The sequence below is a fragment of the Oncorhynchus clarkii genome, chromosome 2 (genome assembly GCF_045791955.1).
Source record: "Oncorhynchus clarkii lewisi isolate Uvic-CL-2024 chromosome 2, UVic_Ocla_1.0, whole genome shotgun sequence".
Lineage (NCBI taxonomy): Eukaryota > Metazoa > Chordata > Actinopteri > Salmoniformes > Salmonidae > Oncorhynchus > Oncorhynchus clarkii.
In genome coordinates this window covers 67,188,348-67,204,842 of record NC_092148.1, presented here as the reverse complement: position 1 = coordinate 67,204,842, position 16,495 = coordinate 67,188,348, and the positions used below count along the sequence as shown (strand labels likewise).

Sequence of the window (16,495 nt, the reverse complement as noted above, 5' to 3'; positions counted from 1 at the left end):
GATGCAGTTTAACGGCCAGGCAGCATCTATAGCCAACCCAAACCAAACCCATGAGCTAGCTAGGAGAACTGTTTTAGAAACCAGCAGGAAAAGAAGCGGAAGTGAGTGAGAGAGAAAGAGAGAGTTTATTTATTTTCCCTTTTGTACTTTAACTATTTGCACATCGTTACAGCACTGTTTATAGCCATAATATGACACTTGAAATGTCTCTATTCCTTTGGAACTTTGTGAGTGTAATGTTTACTATTATTTTATTTTTGTTAATTTCACTTTTGTTTATTATCTATTTCAATTGCTTTGGCAATGTAAACATACACTATATATACAAAAGTATGTGGACAACCCTTCAAATGAGTGTATTCGGCTATTTCAGTCACACCCGTTGCTGACAGGTGTATACAATAGAGCACACAGTCATGCAATCTCCATAGACAAACATTGGCAGTAGAATGGGCTTACTGAAGAGCTCAGTTACTTTCAACGTGGCACCGTCATAGGATGCCACCTTTCTAACAAGTCAGTTCGTCAAATTTCTGCCCTGCTAGAGCTGCCTCGGTCAACTGTAAGTGCTGTTATTGTGAAGTGGAAATGTCTAGGTGCAACAACAGCTTAGCCACGAAGTGGTAGGCCACACAAGCTCACAGAACGGGACCGCCGAGTCTAGAAGCGCGTAAAAATCATCTGTCCTTGGTTGCAACACTCACTACCAAGTTCTAAACTGCCTCTAGAAGCAACGTCAGCACAATAACTTTTCGTCGGGGGCTTCATGAAATGGGTTTCCATGGCTGAGCAACCGCACACAAGCCTAAGATCACCATGCGCAATGCCAAGCTTCGGCTGGAATGGTGTAAAGCTCGCCACCATTGGATTCTGGAACAGTAGAAACACGTTCTCTGGAGTGATGAATCACGCTTCACCATCTGGCAGTCCGGCGAACAAACCTGGGTTTGGCGGATGCCAGGAGAACTCTACCTGCCTCAATGCATTGTGCCAACTGTAAAGTTTGTTGGAGGAGGAATAATGGTCTGGGGCTATTTTTTATGGTTCGGGCTAGGCCCATTATTTCCAGTGAAAAGAAATCTTAACGCTACAGAATACAATGACATTCTAGACGATTCTGTCCTTCCCACTTTGTGGCAACAGTTTGGGGAAGGCTCTTTAGTGTTTCAGCAAAAAAGCGAAGTCCATACAGAAATGGTTGGTCGAGATCGGTGTGGAAGACCTTGACTGAACAGAGTCCTGACCTCAACCCCATTGAACACCTTTGGGATGATTTAGAAAGCCGACTGCGAGCCGTGCCTAAACGCCCAACCTCACTAACGCTCGTGGCTGAATGGAAGCAAGTCCTTGCAGCATTGTTCCAACATGGAGTGGGAACCTTCCCAGAAGAGTGGAGGTTGTTATAGCAGCAAAGGGGGGACCAACTCCATATGAATTCCCATGATTTTGGAATGAGATGTTCTAGGAGCAGGTGTCTGCATACTTTTGGCAATGTAAACATATGTTTCCCATGCCAATAAAGCCCTTAAATTGAAATCGAATTGAATTGTTGGAGAGAGAGAGAGAGAGAGAGGCCCTTCCCAGACGATTTTGGGCTCCTGGTGTGCATATCCAGATGTCTGTTTGTAGGTCGTTCCTCGGCTGTTCTCAGCACACAGACACAGACATACACACACACACATACACACACACACACAGCCATCTGCAGTTTCTCATGACTGCGAGCTGCAGAAAGAAATGTCCCCCTTTACTCTCTCCCCGCCCCCACAGCCTGCCTCCATTATTCCCGTATTTTCAGAACAGGCTAGAGGAAAGAAGGCGAGGAGAAGAAAACCAAATTGTGTGGCTTAATTGACTAAAACAGACCGTTTGAGATTATTATTTAATTCCATCGGTCCTCTCTGTCTTCTTTTGGGACAGCCACCCTCTGCATTTTCATGGCGTTTCTGCTAGGCGCCGGAGTCGCCAGGGAGAGAGGAGGGGGTCGGATGGTCTGAGTAGCCGGGGAGAAGCCCTCTGTTTCGGTGGGAGGATGAGCCATTGAACGGTGCAGCTCTACTGGTTGGAAGCGGGCCAGGGTCGCTGCGTTGTGTGTGGGAGAGAGCTTGTTCAGAAGGAGATGGGATGTCTTGGCTCCGTTGTCAGACCGGTTTAACGGAAAACGGGAATCAGGTTGCAACTCTTCTCCTGTGTGAGTTGCACCGGTCACTATTGCATGGATGCTGATGCCGTTCTAGGCCGGGGAAACAAGGATTTTACCAACTGGATTTAATGCATTTTTTATTGGGATTATTTCGGGCTCGACAAATCTAAAACATCCGTGTGGGATTTTATGTCTGAGCGACCCCGACATTTTTCAAAGGTAAACGTCGATCTTTGCCTTTCTGCTGTATCGCCCCATATCAAAACGTCGGCCGCTTTCATTCTTTATTCGACCATGTGTGCGGGTGTAAATTAACATTGTCCAAATAGTCTATTCCCGAAAAATGCGGGTTTGTGTTTTGACATATCGCTGGGTAGGCTAGAACCGAATAGCCTATCTAAAATGAAATAGCTAGCCAACTAACGTTAGCTCAGCAAACCAGCTATAATTTCTGCCCTGTCCACCGATGTGACCAGAGACAGCCATCCTCTAGCCTACCAAGGGATGCATTCAAACTTGTCTCGTTATGGGTAAAGAAAATTCGGCGAATGAATCATTCTGACTAATGTTATGCCTAGCTACAGCCTGTTTACCGATTCAACCTCACAATGCTGCTCCAGTCACTTGACTGGCATCGTGGCTATTTTCCCCATGTGATTTGTTGTGTTATTACATTGTTAAGTACGGTGCGCGTGTAAAGAGAGCCTGCATACCAAGTTGCAGATATTGTTTCCAGTTTAGGGCCACAATGATACAAGAAGAACGTTCTGTGCTTCAACTCGTGCTTTAGCCTAATAATGTTACAAGGTAACATGTCAAACCTGTCAGCTACAGTCACAGATAGTTATTGTCATAACTAGACAGTCCATGTAGACTTGCTGTAGTAATTGTGTTATGGAAATATCCGGTTCTTAACAACAATGGTCTTGTGTTCCTAGTAGATTTGATCTGACTGCTGTCTCATGATGTTTCTGTACTGTGAATGGAAGGTTATCTGATGAGTTTGATAGTGTAGTTTATAAATTACCTAACGTTATATATGTTTTTGGTAACATTCACAACCATTTACTGTAGCAAGTGTAAACACTTTGTTGCATGTTGTAGCCTTTGATTCTCAGTGAATATTATTTTTATATCACTGAATATTGTATAGCTTTAATGGCCATTTCCACCTTGGAATGGGTTTCCTAAACAGATAGCCCTAAGCCAGTGATTTGTAACTTTGCCTGTTATTGTGGTGTATATTCTCCCCTAGTGCCTCAAGCAAAGTTTCCTCATTCACTGGTGTAGTTTATTATAACAGAGAGAAAATGGATGCTGCCTGTATGTGGATAAGCCAGCTGTCTCTGTGTGTGAGTGTTTGCTTGCTGCAGCAGTATCTTTGTCTGCACTGCAGGTCTCAGGGGTCAGCAGATTTTTGGCCAGTGATCTCTATCCTAATCTATCTCTGTCCAGACAGGGAGATCTTGGACAGGCAGCATGAACTGACTGGTATTCAGGAATCTTGGGAAAGCAGAAGAGTCATTTGGGAGAGAATATACACACAGACCAGACTATGGCTGACTGATGTCTCATATAGACCTACATTCTGAGTATGTGGGAGAACTAAACTCCAGGAACTGGGGAGTGACCTATAGTTCTCCATAGCGCACGTCACAGCAGGTAAAACGAGTGCAACACATCAAATCAAATTGTATTAATCACATGCGCCGAATACAATCGGTGTAGACCTTAGAGTGAAATGCTTACTTACGAGCTCGAAACCAACAGTGCAGTTCAAAAAATAAGGATAAGAATAAGAGAAAAGTAACAAGTAATTAAAGAGCAGCAGTAAAAAAAAAAAAATATATATATATATATATACAAAGCGGACTGTGGATTGAGACACACTGTGGGCTAGTAGAGGTACCTGCACTAATCTATGGGAAACCTACTTTCAGATGACAAAGGTTCTCCTATTATTAGGAGGATGGAGAAGACAGCCCCTGGGAGAGGTGGGGGGTGTGTGTGAGTGCGGGTGCAGCCACTCTAAACAGAATGGGAGGGACACAAAACCCATCAAAGGAAGCTGGAGCCTGCAGCCTAAAGACACACACACACACACACACACACACACATACACTGGCAGCAGCCTAAGGGCAGAACTCACACAGGGATGTGTGTTGACATAGTGCTGAACTATCCCTCTCTCTCTGTCTCGCGCTGTCCTCAGTCCGCTGCCAATTCTCACCTCCAATCTCTCACCCTACTGCTATATTGGAGCACATGGTGAGGTGTACCCACTGCCCACACAAAGTCACACGAACATCTGGTATAGTGATCCTATGTTATAAGAGGTGTGCCAGCAGAGTTATGCCAGGTGCCAGGGGGATGACTCAGGGTGTTTATCAATAGGTGATGGCTGACTGTCCACCTGCCCTCGGTCCACTGTCTTGCTGTCTCTGGAAAACATTAGGGGTGGAAAAGGGCTCCCCTGTCTAAAAGGAATTCACAAGCCTGCTAGCCATTCAAAAACCAATGATTTCACATGGCAGTCCCAAGTTCGCTCCCATTGTGTGTGTGTGTGTGTGTGTGTAACATGTTACTGTGTCTGAAGGGGCTTCTGGATGTGTGTGTGTGTGTGATTTGGAGATGGACAACTATAGAGAACACATCAGTGTGTGTGTGTCTGACGTGACATGTTTTGGAGATAGGAAGGACATTAAAAACACATTAGGACACATAACCCATCTCAACCCTTTGGGGTTCTTGTGCTATGGCTTTTCTCTCTCCCAGTCTTTCCCCTCCTTCTTCCCCCTGTCCCCCTTTCCTCCTCCTCTCCCTCCCTCCTCTTCCCCCAGATGTGAGGATGTGGGCAGGGTCTGAAGAGTTTGCGTTCCCCAGGGTCGCCTCTTCCTGTTACACTGCAAAGACAGTCCACATGTGCTCAACACACACACGCACACCCACACTCACATATGCACACACTGACACACACATAATGTATGCATGTACACACACACAACCACACTCCCACATACAGTACAACACAATAACAGACACTTTGCAGATTAGCAACATTGTGTTGGAAAGGATAGTGTGTATATGTGTCAGTCTGATGTACTGTCGTTCCACCTGCTCCAATGTTTACACCCAAACTTGGCAGCGTAGTAATGCCAGTTTTGGCTAACACACACACACACAGACATACACAGACACATTATGAACACAAGATAATACAGTGAAATAGGAGGGAAAGAGAAAGAAAGGTCTGTCTGTCTAATGCTCTGATTGTCTAGCTGTTGGTGGACTTCCCCCTTTAGGAGAGGAATGTCAGATATATCCAGCAGGAAGACACGCACACACACACACACACACAGGAAATATAATCTATTGGTCTATTGTGGTTTCAGCTCAGATAACCTTGTTAAGTCTAAGATGAATTTAAACATTCTACAGCACTGCGTGTGTCTGTGTGCTCTATGCTGAGCGGATGAGCAAAGACCACATGCCCTTGTTCACATGTTCACTTGTGATTTGTAGTTTTTTGGTTATTAGTGCATGATTAGTGTTGAATCCATATTGCAACGCTAGTTTTAAGATGTTTTACTGAGAAAAAATAGTATCACTGATCTTTAATAAGCTTTACGTATCGGCCTCAGGGCCTTCGTCAGAGCTTTTGTGAGTTTGTTTAATTAGCACACTTCTGTAGACCTAGCCCCACCCACATCTAGTCCACGCATCGAATGGGGTTGGAGGCGAAGGAAAAACAGATAAGTGCTCCCAAATATCAATATGCATTTCATAAATATTCAAATAAAGTGTGTAAATAAAACGTATTAAACATGTCTGTAAAACCACAATGAGGACCTTGACCTAACAAGCAAGTTTTCATAAATCATTGGGTGCAGCGTAAGAAAAACGTCAAGAGTAATCTGAAATAGGGGTATAATTCCTGTTCATGTTGGCTGTGTACTACTCCCTTCACAGAACAGCGCAAACTGGCACTAACCAGAATAGAAAGAGGAGTGGGAGGCCCCGGTGTACAACTGAGCAAGAGGACAAGTACATTAGAGTGTCTGGTTTGAGAAACAGACGCCTCAGAAATCCTCAACTGGCAGCTTCATTAAATTGTACCTGCAAAACACCAGTCTCAACGTCAACAGTGACGAGGCAACTCCAGGATGCAGAAGAAAGGTCTTTGTTTCTGGCCATTTTGAGCCTGTAATCGAACCCACAAATGCTGATGCTCCAGTTGTGAAGAAGGCCAGTTGTATTGCTTCTTTAATCAGTACAACAGTTTTCAGCTGTGCTAACATAATTGCAAAAGGGTTTTCTAATGATCAATTAGCCTTTGAAAATGATAAACTCGGATTAGCTAACACAACGTGCCATTGGAACTCAGGAGTGATGGTTGCTGATAATGGGCCTCTGTACGCCTATGTAGATATTCCATAAAAAATCAGCTGTTTCCAGTTACAATAGTCATTTACAACATTAACAATGTCTACACTGTATTTCTGATCAATTTGATATGATTTTAGTGGACAAAAACCCCAAACTTTTGAACTGTCGTGTATGTCCAAAGTCTGAGTACGGTGAACAGGAGGTCACTTATAAACATCATGGAGAAGTGACCGGATGAAGAGGAACTGCTACCAGACCGTTCGACCGCAAAGACAACATTTAGGCAGTATAGAAACAGATGGACAGTTCTGAGAAGTTACATCCCTAATCTCGTTTTGACATATAAATGCCTGTTTGGTAATGTACACGTGTGTTTGCAGCTGAAGCATCCAGTGGGTTGAATAAACTTGGTTTAAGGTTGTTCTAGTCTTCCGTTTTAATTCATGTTCAGAGCCTAACACATCTCTCTCCTCTCACTCAGATGACAGAGGGGCGGCGATGTCAGGTCCATCTCCTGGACGACAGGAAGCTGGAGCTCCTCGTACAGGTAAACACACCACGCATGCACACACACACACACACACACACACTTAAGGAGGAGGGATAAGGAGACTGCTCCGCAGTGTGTAAGCTCTTCTACCCGGGCTCAGTTACTGCTAACTGGATGACTCTGCACCGTCTTTTGCTCACCTGATCCTTCCACACAGACACACACACCCTCTCTCACAGACACACACACCCTCTCTCACAGACACACACACCCTCTCTCACAGACACACACCCTCTCTCGTCAAGAAATCCAGTTGGTCAGTCATAATGATGCCCTAAACTGTGACTCTCAACCCACTATGTCTCCTAACCTCTACCTCTTGTCCCTACTCTCTCTGTAATAAGGACTGATTCAGACTAGGGCTGTGGCGGTCATGAAATGTTGTCAGCTGGTGATTGTCATGCAAGTAACTGCCGGTCTCACAGTAATTGACAGTTCATTAACATAAAGACATTTAGCATCTTCTGGCTTCCCACAAGCCACTGATGCAGACCTTTGGAACATCTACATTATAAAATGTCTAATACTGTACATCCATGTAATATAGCCTACACCATCACAATAAATCCATGATTTATTTTAGACAGGTCTAAAGAAACATGCTATGTAGAAAATGTAGCCTATTTCAGAAGAACAGAATAGCATACTCTGAGTTGTCCTTACCGTGCATGGGGAAAGCATTCAGACGTGTTCTTATGTTACAGCCTTATTCTAAAATGGATTAAATTCATTCATCAATCTCCCCCTCATCAATCTACACACAATTCCCCATAATGACAAAGCGAAAACAGGTTTTTAGATATTTTGGCAAATGTATAAATAAATTAAAACAGAAATACCACCGTTTCCATTGATCATCCTTCAGATGTTTCTACAACTTGATTGGAGTCCACCTGTGGTAAATTCAATTGATTGGACATGATTTGGAAAGGCACACACCTGTCTATATAAGGTCCCACAGTTGGCAGTGCATGTTAGAGCAAAAAACAAGCTATGAGGTCAAATGAATTGTCTGTAGAGCTGTGAGACAGGACTGTGTCAAGGCATAGATCTGGGGAAGGGTACCAACACATTTCTGCAGCATTAAAGGACCCCAAGAACACAGTGGCCTCCATCATTCTTAAATGGAAGAAGTTTGGAACCACCAAGACTTCCTAGAGCTGGCTGCTCGGCCAAACTTAACAATGGGGGTAGAAGGGCCTTGGTCAGGGTTGTCCAAGAACCCAATGGTCACTCTGACAGACCACAATAGTTCCTCTGTGGAGAAGGGAGAACCTTTCAGAAGGACAACCATCTCTGCAGCACTCTACCAATCAGGACTTTATGGTAGAGTGGCCAGACGGCAGCCATTCCTCAGTAAAAGGCACATGACAGCCCTCTTGGAGTTTATCAAAAGGCACCTAAAAGACAAGATTCTCTGGTCTGATGAAACCAAGATTGAACTATTTGGCTTGAATGCCAAGCGTCACGTCTAGTGATGCACCGATATGACATTTTTGGCTGATACCGAAATCCAATATTTTCCTTGCCCAAAAAAACAATACCGATAACAGATATTACATTTTTTTGTGGCCTTTTAAGCATTCTAGTACAGTTAAATAGTTAACATACACACATGGACGCAACGGTCTAAGGCACTGCATCTCAGTGCAAGAGGCATCACTACAGTCCCTGGTTCGAATCCAAGCTGTATCACATCCGGCCGTGATTGGGAGTCCCATAGGGCGGCGCACAAAATTAAGGTTACACACACACACACACACAGACACGCACACCACACTGACCAAAAGTTATTTTGTTGGTATTTACGTATGTCCCCATTACCAGAAAAACATAATCAAAACCACATTTTTTTTAGTTACTTGCTATCCGGTTTCGTTGTTCATTTGTTCAGTCGTTTCATTCTCAACCAGGATTTCTATGGAACACCGTTTGGGTCTTGGCATGTTAAAAAAGATACATGTCAAATAACACTTTTGACGTGTCAAATAAACAAAATGATATTGTCTGTTTCAGAAGCTGTAGTTAGCTAGCTAACTATATAGCTAGGTGTCATCATCTAAAATAACCCTAATTTATAAGACAGTTGGTGGGCGGACCCATCTTTGTGAAGCTAGCCACAAAAGTGGAATTTGCGGTTAGCCTTCAAAATAGAAGTATGTCATTGACAGTGATGTAAATGAATACAAGTAGTATAAATATGCCATAATTGAATAGATCATGCTAGACGAGGTTGGAATATTGTAATATAAATTTAACAAAAGACAATAATTTGTTAATTTGACAAAATCTGTTGAAATCACACATGATGTATTATGCTTTAGAATTGCATTGGGGGCATACTTATTTCACTGTACAGCCTTACCTATGGATTGTGGATCAATGACATGGGGCATCAGTCTACTCAGTGACACCCAGAGAACGTAGCTCTTATTGCGGGACTCTGAAACAACTGTGTATTGAGCCACATTTATTGTCAACCTATGTGTATTGAACACTATTCCCGAGGAAAAACAATACGGTGTGGATGTTTTGGAGTCTGATAACTCTGAGGACGTTGGGAAAAAATATATTGGGTATTGCGTAGACTGATTGATCTCCAATCCTTAGGTAAAGCTGTACAGTGCAATTTGAATGTCAATACACACTGTTATTGTATTACTAGTATTGGCTGACTGGCGAGGTGCTTTCACACAGTCACAGTCCCGCGATAAGAGCTACAATGCTAATATTTGCGTAAACTCTTCACAGTTGTGTTCTGTGAGTGTCGCCGAGTAGACTGATACCTCATTTAATTGTCTCACATTCCAATCTTGTTTAACGTTATCTAGTCTAAATATGGCATGATTCCACCAATTGTAACCCTCTGCATCACTTTCAAAGAGGTACTTTTATTTTGAAGGCAAACTGAAAATTTAACTATTGTGCCTAATCCTTTGTTGGCTAACTTCACAACACATAACCCGCTCAGGTCGAGCCACACTAGCCAGATGAAGCTAGCTGGCTGCTTATAACGTTAGCTTAGGGCAACAGGGTTAAGTAGCTGGCTAGCTATTTATTTTCATGAACTGAAGTTCAATTTCAATAGGCGAACAAGAAGTGGCTACATCATAAGGATTCCTAAATTGCTAAGAATAATGAAAATGACTGCAGTTTCTACTGGTCATTGTTTTCAGGCAGGTTGTATTGGTGCGAGCTAGGTACCAAGCTAACTAGCTACCCCAGAAGGCTACACAGCTTGGCATTTTTAGCTAATATCGGCCGATTCCGATATGTTTACCGATATATCGGGTATCCCTAGTTTCTACATAGCAGTGTCATCACAACAATGGAGCACCCTTCTCCCTCCCTTTTCCTCCTAACCATCTTCGGTAACATTGACAATCCTGTGTGTCTGTTCATCAATAAATCCTACTGCTGCTGCAAAGCATGTATAACTAAAGAGAAAGGAGTAGAAGGTAGCTCTGGATGGACAGAAGGAGACAGGATGTATAGTAGAGGATAGGGGGAGTAGGTCGAGGTGAGTCAAAAGTAGAGGAGAGGAGACGATAGCTCCTGTCTCTTAGTCCGTTTCTAGTAAACCTTCATTGTATGAGGGAGGATTTCTCTCTCCCTCATTTCTTTGCTTCACTCAGCCTATCTTCACCTCTCACTCTTGCTATCCTATTCTCTCTCTCTCTCATTCTCTCTGTCTCCCTCTTTCATTCTCTAAGCCTCATATTTCTCCACATATACTTGATCATCCTCTCAGCCAGGAGAAAGAGAGGAAGCAGGAAGATATTAAATAGGAAGGGAGGAGAGGAGAGGAAAGAAAAGAGGATAGACAGAGAGAGAAGGAACTGATACCATTTTCACTCTGCATATAATTCTTTCAGCCATCTAGGTCTTCCTCACTCTTTCCCCCCTCTCCCCTTCTCTCTCTCTTCCTCGGAGGGCGGATGTTCGGTAGGCCGTTGAGGGGTTAACGGGACCATAGAGAATGTCAATGTTATTCTTGTTTTTCCTGTGAGCTGGATAGAGGAAAGGCTCTCCCCCTTTTAGGAAAGGGAAATAGGGAAGGGTTTTTGGGAATGAACCCATTGGGACCCAAAACCACCAGACAGCTCCAATAGATCTACCTGGTAACAAGCACTGACAGGCCTACCTTTGCCTCTCACAGCCTTCCAGGGTAGAGGATGGTAAAGATTATAAATCATTTTGAGGTTCATACAGATAAGTTATGAGGTTGTCCCTCTTTCAGCCCCAGTCGTGGCTCCAGTCCTCTCCTTCACCCCATCCCCTCCCACTCCTCCCTCCTCCACCTTTGCCTCCCTGTCTCAACCCCAGTTGTGGCTCTAGTCTTCCTCTGCCTCACCCCATTCCCACCTCTCCTGTCCCACTCTTCCCTCCTCCCCCTCTGTCTCCCTGTCTCAGCCCCAGCTGTACTGTAGACTGTGTAATGACCTGTGGTGCTGAAGATAATAACTATTAACACAGATCTGTCTGGTCTAGGGTAGGGGATGGGCAACAGGCGGCCGGCGGGCCAAAACCCGACTGTCTCATCTACACACACACACACACACACACACACACACACACACACACACACACACACACACACGCACGCACACACACTTCTTATCAGGTAATCATGCTTATCTTTCTAGTGCTGTTGTTCATGATAACTTTTTGGACGCATCACATATGCTGCTGCTACTGTTTATTATCTATCCTGTTCACTTTATTCCTAGTTATATGTACATACTGTATCTACCTCAATTACCTCATACTCCTGCACATAGATTCAGTACTGGTACCCTGTGTATATAGCCAATTTATCGTTACTCACTGTGTATTTATTATCACTTTTATTATTACGTGTTTTACTTTTCTATTATTTATATATTTTTCTTTCTCTCTGCATTGTTGTAAAGGGTCCGTATGTAAGTGATACACTGTTAGTCTACACTTGTTGTTTACGAAGCATGTGATGAATAATATTAGATTTGATATCCTCAGTTCAGGAGAGGATGCTGCTACTGTTTTCTAGGCAGCAATATCTCTCACCCTCTCTCTCTCTCTCTCTCTCTCTCTCTCTCTCTCACCCTCTCTCTCTCTCTCTCTCTCTCTCTCTCTCTCTCTCTCTCTAGCTCTCTCACTCCCTCCCACCCACCCTCCCTCTCTCTCTCTCTCTCTCTCTCTCTCTCTCTCTCTCTCTCTCTCTCACTCCCTCCCACCCTCCCTCTCTTTCTCTCTCTCTAGCTCTACCTCGCTCACTCTCATGGTTACCCCAATACAGGCATAACTGTGCTGTCTGTCTCTCCACATCTCCTCTAATTGGTTATTTATAGCCAGGAGGGTGTGGCCAGTCAGGTCTAATGACTATTGTTGCCGTGGCTACTGGTTAATGAGAAACTGTCTCTGTAGGTCTGAGACTGAACCAAAACACTCATTACTCCAATTATACACTGTAGCACACTACAACACGAGAGAGAGAGGGAGACAGAGAGAGAGAGAGAGAGAGAGAGAGTTTATTTATACAGTATATTTTCCGTTCTGGGGGGTCAATGTGACAAATAAATAATAATAATACAGTTACAGTACTGGGTTTCAACTTACTGCTGTTGAGAGTTGTAATTGTACATTTAGAAATTGGTAGTGCATGGGCAGTTTTCATCTTGTTATGTCATTCACTTACAGACCTTAGAGAGCTATCTAGAACCTGTCAGAAATGACCAGTGTTACCTAGATAGGTAGTGTTATCATGGCCAGATTATGTGCCCAGGGGCCTCGACCCCCAGGGCGCCTCCATTGATTTTTTGGAGTCACTCAGGGATTATATGAACACACATAATACATGGCAACATGTAGAATGACAGGAAATGAGCTTGTGAGGTTTGTTACTGTTCCAATAAATGACAATATCCATCCAGACCTTCGCAACCTAGGAAATGTGTGTGACCGGATCTTCTCTAATAGTAGTTAGTATCCCTGGTTTATATCTACTTTAGATCTCTCTCTCTCTCGCTCTCTCTCTCTCTCTCTCTCTCTGTCTCTCTCTCTCCAGTGTCTTTCTGTGTAGCAGTATCCTTGTGTAGGTGTAGTTCTTTTTTATGTGTGTGTGTGCAATGTGTCCATGCTTGCAGTGTGTGTGTGTGTGTGTGTGTGTGTGTGTGTGTGTGTGTGTGTGTGTGTGTGTGTGTGTGTGTGTGTGTGTGTGTGTGTGTGTGTGTGTGTGTGTGTGTGTGTGTGTGTGTGTGTGTGTGAGAGAGAGAGATGCTGTGCTGTCAGTGTGTAGCCAAGCAGAGACACACCCATGCTTAACCTCAGGGTGGGGTTCTCTCTCTAAAAATCCCTACCACATACATATGGCAGCACTGTGTGTGACAGTCTCTTTTCTCTTTATATTTCTCTCCCTCTTTCTCCTTTTCTGTTTTTCATTTTCTTGTTCTTTCACATGCTCTCTTCCCTCATTCCCTTCAGCCCTCTCCTTCTCTTTTTTATCTCAGTTCGTTTAGATTTCTTCTCTCTCTGTCTGACTTCTCCTCTCCGACTCTCATTACATCAGTTAGTGTGCTGGCATGGTCTTGGCCTGCAGCCTTCAATGATGCGTCATAGCCTCTGTCACAATGACTTCACATGTTCAGTGGCTGAACATGTGAAGTCATTGTGACAGAGGCTTTGATTAGTTGATTAGTTGAATCAGCTGTTTTACTGCTCTTAGATGAAGCAAAGGCTTGCACCCACACTGGCCCTCGCAGAGTAAGATAGTCTCTGTTGTTAACAAAGAGTGAGACCCCACCTTGATATTGTGGTACAGTTCTCTACTTATTCCTGTGACTCTGCAGTGGGAGTGTAGATCGGATAGAGAGAGAATGCGCACCTACACTGTCAGCAACACTTACACATCTGTCACTCTCAGATGACCCCCCCTCACCCCCATCAGTCACTCTCAGATGACCCCCCTCACCGCCATCAGTCACTCTCAGATGACCCCCCTCACCTCCATCAGTCACTCTCAGATGACCCCCCCTCACCTCCATCAGTCACTCTCAGATGACCCCCCTTCACTTCCATCTGTCACTCTCAGATGACCCCCCTCACCTCCATCAGTCACTCTCAGATGACCCCCCCCCCTCACCTCCATCAGTCACTCTCAGATGACCCCCCTCACCTCCATCAGTCACTCTCAGATGACCCCCCTTCACCTCCATCAGTCACTCTCAGATGACTCCCCCCCTCACCTCGATCAGTCACTCTCAGATGACCCCCCCTCACCTCCATCAGTCACTCTCAGATGACTCCCCCCTTCACTTCCATCTGTCACTCTCAGATGACCCCCCCTCACCTTCATCTGTCACTCTCAGATGACTCCCCCCTTCACCTCCATCAGTCACTCTCAGATGACCCCCCCTCACCTCCATCAGTCACTCTCAGATGACTCCCCCCTTCACTTCCATCTGTCCATCTGTCACTCTCAGATGACTCCCCCCTTCACCTCCATCTGTCACTCTCAGATGACCCCCCTTCACCTCCATCTGTCACTCTCAGATGACCTCCATCAGTCACTCTCAGACAACTCCCCCCTCACCTCCATCTGTCACTCTCAGACAACTCCCCCCTCACCTCCATCTGTCACTCTCAGACAACTCCCCCCTTCACCTCCATCTGTCACTCTCAGACAACTCCCCCCCTCATCTCCATCTGTCACTCTCAGACAACTCGCCCCCTCACCTCCATCTGTCATAGTCAGATAACTCCCCCCCTCACCTCCATCTGTCACGCTCAGACGACTCCCCCCCTCACCTATATCTGTCACTGTCAGATGACTCCCCCCTCACCTCCATCTGTCACTGTCAGATGACTCCCCCCCTCACCTACATCAGTCAATGTCAGATGACTCCCCCCCTCACCTACATCTGTCACTCTCAGACGACTCCCCCCCTCACCTACATCAGTCAATGTCAGATGACTCCCCCCTCACCTCCATCTGTCACTCTCAGATGACTCCCCGTAACCTCCATCTGTCACTGTCAGATGACTCCCCCCTCACCTACATCAGTCAATGTCAGATGACTCCCCCCCTCACCTACATCTGTCACTCTCAGACTACTCCCCCCCTCACCTACATCAGTCAATGTCAGATGACTCCCCCTCACCTCCATCTGTCACTCTCAGATGACTCCCCGTCACCTCCATCTGTCACTGTCAGATGACTCCCCCCCTCACCTCCATTTGTCACTGTCAGATGACTCCCCCCCTCACCTCCATCTGTCACTCTCAGACGACTCCCCCTCTCACCTACATCTGTCACTCTCAGACGACTCCCCCCTCACCTCCATCAGTCACTCTCAGATGACTCCCCCCCTTCACCTCCATCAGTCACTGTCAGATGACTCCCCCCTCACTTCCATCAGTCACTCTCAGACGACCCACCCACCTCCATCTGTCACTCTCAGATGATTCCCCCCCCTCACCTCCATCAGTCACTCTCAGACGACCCCCCTCACCTCCATCTGTCACTCTCAGACGACTCCCCCCCTCACCTCCGTCTGTCACTCTCAGATGACTCCCCCCCCTCACCTCCATCTGTCACTCTCAGAGAACTCCCCCCCCCTCACCTACATCTGTCACTCTCAGACAACTCCCGCCCTCACCCCCATCTGTCACTGTCAGACAACTCCCCCCCTCACCTCCATCTGTCACTCTCAGACGACTCCCCCCTTCACCTCCATCTGTCACTCTCAGATAACTCCCCCCCTCACCTCCATCTGTCACTCTCAGACAACTCGCCCCCTCATCCTCCATCTGTCATAGTCAAATAACTCCCCCCCTCACCTCCATCTGTCACTCTCAGACAACTCCCCGCCCCTCACCTCATCTGTCACTGTCAGATGACTCCCCCTTCACCTCCATCTGTCACTGTCAGATGACTCCCCCCCTCACCTACATCTGTCACTGTCAGATGACGCCCCCCTCAACTCCATCTGTCACTCTCAGATGACTCCCCCCCTCACCTCCATCTGTCACTCTCAGATGACTCCCCGTCACCTCCATCTTTCACTGTCAGATGACTCCCCCCCTCACCTACATCTGTCACTCTCAGACGACTCCCCCCCGTCACCTCCATCTGTCACTCTCAGACGACTCCCCCCCTCACCTACATCAGTCAATGTCAGATGACTCCCCCCTCACCTCCATCTGTCACTCTCAGATGACTCGCCCCCTCATCCTCCATCTGTCATAGTCACCTCCATCTGTCACTGTCAACTCCCCCCCTCACCTCCATCTGTCACTCTCAGACGACTCCCCCCTCACCTCCATCTGTCACTGTCAGATGACTCCCCCTTCACCTCCATCTGTCACTGTCAGATGACTCCCCCCCTCACCTACATCTGTCACTGTCAGATGACGCCCCCCTTAACTCCATCTGTCAC

The 16,495-nt window shown here is 45.7% G+C and overlaps 1 protein-coding gene across 16 annotated transcripts in view; it reads left to right on the top strand.

The window, feature by feature from the left end:
* Nucleotides 1-16,495, top strand: part of LOC139372485 (FERM domain-containing protein 4A-like) — a 150,703-nt gene that overhangs the window by 82,454 nt on the left and 51,754 nt on the right. For 15 of the 16 annotated variants that reach the window (XM_071112278.1, XM_071112314.1, XM_071112263.1 and 12 more), the window contains exon 2: nt 7,011-7,076. In XM_071112278.1, coding sequence (XP_070968379.1) covers nt 7,011-7,076 — 66 coding nt within the window. Of the gene's footprint in view, nt 1-1,833; nt 2,363-7,010; nt 7,077-16,495 lie in introns of those variants that run through there. The other variant, XM_071112291.1, reaches the window with a different exon arrangement.